Genomic DNA, 7,500 nt, shown 5'->3' with positions numbered 1-7,500 from the left:
ATTTTGGTGGTCAAAGGTCAAAGTCACTTTGACCTCACAAACGCCATTTTCAAGCTCGGTAACAACATATCTCAGTAACACCTTGACGGAAATTCTTCACATTTGGCTCAAACGTCAAAGTCTGGACAGACATGGATGTCGACCGCTCACTTGTTTGCGGAGGCATATACCCGCAGGTGCGGTTTCTAGTTTTAATTATACAATGAGTTCCATGAGTTCTAGGATCACAAATGTCGAATTGGATGTATGGCATTTGAATCAGGCCATCAGGATTTTGAAACATATTTCTAATCAGGATCAGGCTGACTGGTTAGAGGTTTGCTGGACAAACTTGTTGACTTGTTGACACTAGGTGGCTAGGCTGATCAACCTGTTGCCTTGCTATATGGTAGGCCAACAACTAACTGACTGAAAACTTGGGAATATAACCCTCTTCCCAGCCTATTTGTTCGATGGCTATCAGTATTTCTGTAATGATGTTGCATCTGATGATCTATTGTTCCATACATACCTATATACAGTACATACCTACATACCTGAAAGATAATGATATAGAGAGGCAAAGTGACCGCCTACTTCCTGCTTCAGCACTATACCAGAGATTTTCATCCGCCATTTATTTTCGTAAAATGCGTATACAAATAGTTGTACTGGTTCAAACCAAACGGTACAGATGTATTTAGAAACAGTAGCGATCGCATAACATTTCACTGGGACCAAAACTGCGGGTTTAAAGTCTGAGTGAAATGTTCTATGGTCTCTCCCGATTATAGCGTTAGCTGAACCGTTTGGTTCGACGAAGTACAACTATTTTATAAGCATTTTATGAAATGTCTATGGGCAAATAAATGGTGGATGAGAATCTCTGGTACAGTGCTGAAGCAGGAAGTGACGTTCCACTTTGCCTCTCTATATCATTGTCTTTCATGTCATATAGTGTTGTATCTGATGATCTATTGTTCCATATATACCTACTATATATACCTACATACCTGAAAGATCGTGTTGTATCTGATGATCTATTGTTCCATGCCCTCTCATTAGCTTTCATATCATGATGATCAGTAGAATGAGCTTGTTGCATGCCTACCTGTCGGAGGTGGTGATGTCCACAGCGCGGCCCTCGTAGTGCAGTGAGTCTTCTGAGTGATGGCCATCCTCGTCCCAACCCTCTGTCACTCTCAGCTTGACGCCCGGCCACATGTTCATCACAGAGATGGCCAGAGAGTTCAGCTTGTCTTTACAACGCTGAGAGAGGGAGGGGCACATGGGGGAGGGTGGGGGAGGAAGAGGAGAGGGAGGGGCACATGGGGGAGGGTGGGGGAGGAAGAGGAGAGGGAGGGGCACATGCAATGGGTGGGAGAGGAAGAGGAGAGGGAGGGGCACATGGGGGAGGGTGGGGGAGGAAGAGGAGAGGGAGGGGCACATGCAACGGGTGAGGGAGGAAGAGGATAGGGAGGGGCACATGGGGGAGGGTGAGGGAGGAAGAGGAGAGGGAGGGGCACATGGGGGAGGGTGAGGGAGGAAGAGGAGAGGGAGGGGCACATGCAACGGGTGGAGGAGGAAGAGGAGAGGGAGGGGCACATGGGGGAGGGTGAGGGAGGAAGAGGAGAGGGAGGGGCACATGCAACGGGTGGAGGAGGAAGAGGATAGGGAGGGGCACATGGGGGAGGGTGAGGGAGGAAGAGGAGAGGGAGGGGCACATGGGGGAGGGTGAGGGAGGAAGAGGAGAGGGAGGGGCACATGCAACGGGTGGAGGAGGAAGAGGAGAGGGAGGGGCAAATGCAACAGGTGAGGGAGGAAGAGGACTGCTTGTTAGAAACAAACAATACAGGTTTGGGAGCTCAGTTTTTCTTTATAATGCTGAGAGTAGAGTAGAACAATGGAGAGATGCATTGAAGAGACACAGAGAGAGAGGGACAATGTGAGAAAGACCGATGGTTAAGAGCAGGGATGCCCAAACTTTTTCAGGATGAGAGCTATTTACAAAAAATAAAACTAGCCGCAAGCTACTTCTTTTCCCCTTGTCCCCCCCAAGTAGCCTACATATTTAGCACATTTTAACAGTACTGTATTATTTATTTAACCTTATTTAATAATAATGCTATGATGTTAAATACTGTAGATCCTGAGTTAGCTATACATGAGTGGGATTTATAATAATAATAGTGCATTTAGGATTTCTTTGGCAAGCTATTATTGATGGCCCAAGATCTACCTATTGGGCAACGGTTAAGAGCCATGCAATCAACAAAGAGATACCCAGAAAGTTTAATGACTGTATCTTTGTGTCACTAGGCATCTCGCACGCTTGAATCCTAGGCTCCCCCGCTGCGCAGGCTCGCTACACCCACCCTGCAGCTCGCCGAGCCGCTGTGCGGCTTCGCCCGCAGCTTGGGCTGAGCTCGCAGCTTGGCTGCTGCGTGGCCTCCCCTGCGCTATTGGCATGCGCACCACACAATTGGCCAACTTTGCATCACCGATGACATCACAATGATGTCATAATGTCTAAGACATCATGGTAAATGGTAAATGGCCTGCATTTATATAGCGCTTTTATCCAAAGCGCTTTACAATCAGTAGGTACATTCACCCATTCATACACCGATGGTGGCAATCTGCCACGCAGGGTGCTGGCACACCATCAGGAGCAATTTGGGGTTCAGTATCTTGCCCAATGACAATTCGACATGCAGACTGGAGGAGGCGGGAATCGAACGACCGACCTCTTTTATCCAAAGCGATTAGTGACGACCCGCTCTACCTCCCTATCATCAGTGACATCATCAGTGATGTTGTAATTTGCACAAGTGTAACCAAAAACCACAGTTGCTCGAGTGACATCACTGATGTCCCAATGCCTATGACATCATCAGTGCCTATGACTTTGTTCTTATGACATCACTATGACATCATCAGTGACTATGACATCATCAGTGATGTCATAAGATGATCTTGCTCTTATGACATCACTATGACATCATCTGTGGGACAAAAATGTAAACAGAGAACAGACAGAGATTGCCCACTTGCCCCTTTATAGATTTGATGGGATGAAGGATGGAAGGAGACAAGTGCTCACAGAGATGCAATTGAGTTCAATTTGTCTTTACAATGTCAGCTTGCAGGGCAGAGAGGGGGTGAGCGAGAGAGGGTGGGGAGAAGAACTGACCAGTTTGTCTTTACTTACACACACTCACTCACTCACTCATTCACACACACACACACACACACACACACACACACACACACACACACACACACACACACACACACACACACACACACACACACACACACACACACACACCCACACACACACACACACACACACACACACACACACACACACACACACACACATATACACACACACACACACACACACACACACACACACACACACACACACACACTCTCTCTCTCTCTCTCTCTTTCACACACACACACACACACACACACACACACACACACACAATCACTCACTCTCTCTCACACACACACACACACACACACACACACACACACACCTCAGTGCATCAGTGTAGAAGAGTCACGCACACTCACACGATGGTAGCATGGCATTGCATCAGGTGGATGGTCAAAGTAGACTGTGTATTACTTTGGATTATTTAGCAATGCCGATGTACAATATAATGAATATAGCTTGAATTAATGTCCAACCGCAATCATTGCATTTCCATTAAACTAATTTCACCTCAAGAATAATTAAATGAATAAAATCTCTCATGAAGCATTATGCATCTCCACATGTCAGCATTCATGCGTTGTAAAAAATAACAACAGTGCAGTTATGACATTACTGTGGGACACCACTGACCGGAATTAATTAATTCGGTTAAGAGTCTGTGCTGAATGGAACGTTCTCTTATTGACAGAATGATGGCGTGGATAAGTGAGTGAATGAATGAATGAATGAATGAATATACAGTAGGCTACAGTATGTGCGATGTGAAATTGATATTAAGATTGAAGTTGCATTTATGATAAAGTAATTTGAATTACTGGGCAATAAATATTACAGGAGACGGTCAGTAAAGTGACTCTTGCATAGATGTTAATTAATTGTTAACAGTCTAAATCAATAAACTTATCCTGACCTACAGCCTGATTTTGTAGGCTATAAGCGTGCAAATACTTTACGGATGACGTTTTACGCACCTCTGTGAAAAGTGGAGAGATTGTGGTTGACTGAGATTTATAAATATTATAGTGTAGCCTATTGTTTTTACAATAGGGACAAAATGACAATGGGTAAAAGCAATAACTAAAGCAAGTAAAACAATAACAGCAGCCATGTAGGCTATGTCAAGATGAAATGAAGAGCCACCAATCAATGAATTCAGTCAATCAATTCTGGTTTAAACATTTAACTGGACTCAAACATTCAGCCGACAATTTATGCAGCAGGTTGGATCGTATTAGTCTGACTGTGAAGTGATTCAATCCGTTCATCAGGGCTACAGAGAGCTGTCAAACCAGGGCGATGAAAATAATTGGATAACCAGGCGGACGTCAACTGGGTAGGCTTGCAAGGTGTATGGGCAACTAGTGCATCCAAATGACCAGGATCTCTAATTTCTATGAAATTGCCGTTTTATTATCACACAGATCAAGCAAAAACGTCAAAAAGCCACTTAAAAAGTCAGGGGAGCAACATGCGCGCGTAAAGTTTGGTGACGTCTGGCCGGCATTGGAAGTTACGCAAGGACTTTGGTTTTAGTGAATTGACGCCCCTACATTCATCTCATCTCACCTGGGTCATAAGTCTGTCTGCCGCCGTGTTCTCCTCATCTTTGAAGATAATATCTGTGTTGTAATTCGGCGTCAGCTCTTTGAAGCGCTCGGAGCTGCGCGTTATTTTTCCCTCGTACCGTCCGCTGGCTCCCAGGGTCTTCTCGGCCACGTTGGGGCTGAACTGCTTGTATGCCAGCGGGGTGAGCTTCTTCGGGGGCCGCCTCTTTCCGTACCCCCTCCCCGGCCCGCAGCCCTCCGAGGCAGGTGGGAGGAGGAGGGCCAAGGTGCACAGAGAGGCGGCGAGAGATAGGAAGGAGATCCGCATCGCCCCGGCCGGGGGTGGGGGGATGTCTTCAATGCCTCACCGGTTCAATTCCCGACGCCATCGTCCGCGACAGATGCAACATCTCGTCCGAAAACCTCGGATAAGAGAGGGTCATTTCGGCTGCCCCGGGCCACTGAGACCAAAACGTTTTTTTTAATCGACTCCAAAACTGACCAAGATTGAGAAAGTTCAGCGTCGCTCCCTCCGTCCCTGCGGAATCAACTATGAGTGTGCTGCTGGCTGTAAAGTCCGTGTATTTAAACAAACAGGTTCAAAGTCGATGGGTGAGAGAGTTAAAGAGAGAGAGAGAGCGGTTGCTGATATCCAAGTTACAGTGTTGTGGTTTCTCTCTCTCCCCCTCTTTCTCTTCCTCTGGGGAACTGTCACAACAACAGCCGCTGTCGCCCGCTGTTTGGTTGGTGCCCTCTCTCTCTCTCTCTGGATTGAAAGCTTTCCTCTCCATATGCGGCCAGCGTGCAACGAGCTGCAGCTTTCCAGTTGAATTGAAGGGATTTGAGTGATCCAAAACGATCTGTTGCCACTTCAGACCGCACCCTGCCAGTCCTGCCCTCCTCTCTCCTCTCCCTCTCTGCCACCCACCCCCGCCCCTCCTGGGCACAGGGCGCCTTGGAGAGTCTTGTCCACACTGTACTGGCAGGCAGGCAGACAGGCAGGCAGGCAGGCAGGCAGACAGGCAGGCAGGCAGGCAGCAGACACAAGCTCTGCCCTTTATAATGCTGCCACTTCACATTTCCAGTTCTCTCTTTAGCTCTCTGCCCTTGACAACTAACCCCTGTATACACCCCCTCTTTACACTGTATACACCCCCTCTTTACACTGTATACACCCCCTCTTTACACTGTATACACCCCCTCTTTACACTGTATACACCCCCTCTTTACACTGTATACACCCCCTCTTTACACTGTATACACCCCCATCCTTACACTGTATACACCCCCTCTTTACACTGTATACACCCCCATCCTTACACTGTATACACCCCCATCCTTACACTGTAAACACCCCCATCCTTACACTGTATACACCCCCATCCTTACACTGTATACACCCCCTCTTTACACTGTATACACCCCCATCCTTACACTGTATACACCCCCTCTTTACACTGTATACACCCCCTCTTTACACTGTATACACCCCCATCTTTACACTGTATACACCCCCATCCTTACACTGTATACACCCCCTCTTTACACTGTATACACCCCCTCTTTACACTGTATACACCCCCTCTTTACACTGTATACACCCCCTCTTTACACTGTATACACCCCCTCTTTACACTGTATACACCCCCATCCTTACACTGTATACACCCCCTCTTTACACTGTATACACCCCCATCCTTACACTGTATACACCCCCATCCTTACACTGTATACACCCCCATCCTTACACTGTATACACCCCTCTTTACACTGTATACACCCCCATCCTTACACTGTATACACCCCCTCTTTACACTGTATACACCCCCTCTTTACACTGTATACACCCCCATCTTTACACTGTATACACCCCCATCCTTACACTGTATACACCCCCTCTTTACACTGTATACACCCCCATCCTTACACTGTATACACCCCCTCTTTACACTGTATACACCCCCTCTTTACACTGTATACACCCCCATCCTTACCCTGTAAACACCCCCATCTTAGAGGCTGGGTGGCTGCCTGACTGACTGACTGATTGATTGATTGATTGAGTGATTGGCTGACTGACTGATTCATCGGCTGACTAAATTAATGAATGGATGATTCACTGGATGACTATACTGTAGTTGAATGTCTGAATGAATAGCTGGCAGGCTGACTGGCTCACTGACTGACTGACTCGTCGATGGAAGAGGCAGCTAAAACTAATTTTGATTGACGGAATGAATGAATGAATGAGTGCCAGAATGACTACCTGCTGGCTTTAAAACATTGACAATTAAAACTATAGATGGTTCTACACACAGAGGAGCAACATGAATAACGTTATGCCCTTCAGCCACTGACCCCCAGCTAAACACAGACAACTCATTACATTAAGCCAATTCCTTGAAATAGACAAATTACAATTACAATTTAATAACCTTTGGCTGCCTGGCACACGCACGCACGCACGCACGCACGCACGCACGCACGCACGCACGCACGCACGCACGCACACACACACACACACACACACACACACACACACACACACACACACACACACACACACACACACACACACACACACACACACACACACACACACACACACACACACACACACACACACAGTACACTGTTTAACGCCAGCACACCAAGCCCCTCCAAATTAGCTCTTCAAATATTTGCCGGCAGAAAATCAGTGGTCTCACCCCTGTTTCTCAGGGCAGCCTCTTTTGAATGAACTGA

At 47.0% G+C, this 7,500-nt stretch overlaps 1 protein-coding gene across 1 annotated transcript in view; it reads right to left on the bottom strand.

Annotated features, from left to right (window-relative positions):
* Positions 1-5,083, bottom strand: part of LOC310771701 (indian hedgehog B protein-like) — a gene marked incomplete at both ends in the record, with an annotated part of 12,330 nt that extends 7,247 nt beyond the window's left edge. Inside the window, 2 exons of the mRNA XM_083664247.1 lie at positions 1,091-1,248; positions 4,778-5,083. Of these exons, the coding sequence (XP_083520373.1) occupies positions 1,091-1,248; positions 4,778-5,083 (464 nt within the window). The remainder of the gene's footprint in view (positions 1-1,090; positions 1,249-4,777) is intronic.
* Between the last annotated feature and the right edge of the window lie 2,417 nt (positions 5,084-7,500).

The sequence above is a fragment of the Poromitra crassiceps genome (genome assembly GCF_964638095.1).
Source record: "Poromitra crassiceps genome assembly, contig: HAP1_SCAFFOLD_1064, whole genome shotgun sequence".
NCBI classification, from domain to species: domain Eukaryota; kingdom Metazoa; phylum Chordata; class Actinopteri; order Beryciformes; family Melamphaidae; genus Poromitra; species Poromitra crassiceps.
This window is presented reverse-complemented; position numbering and strand designations above follow the sequence as displayed.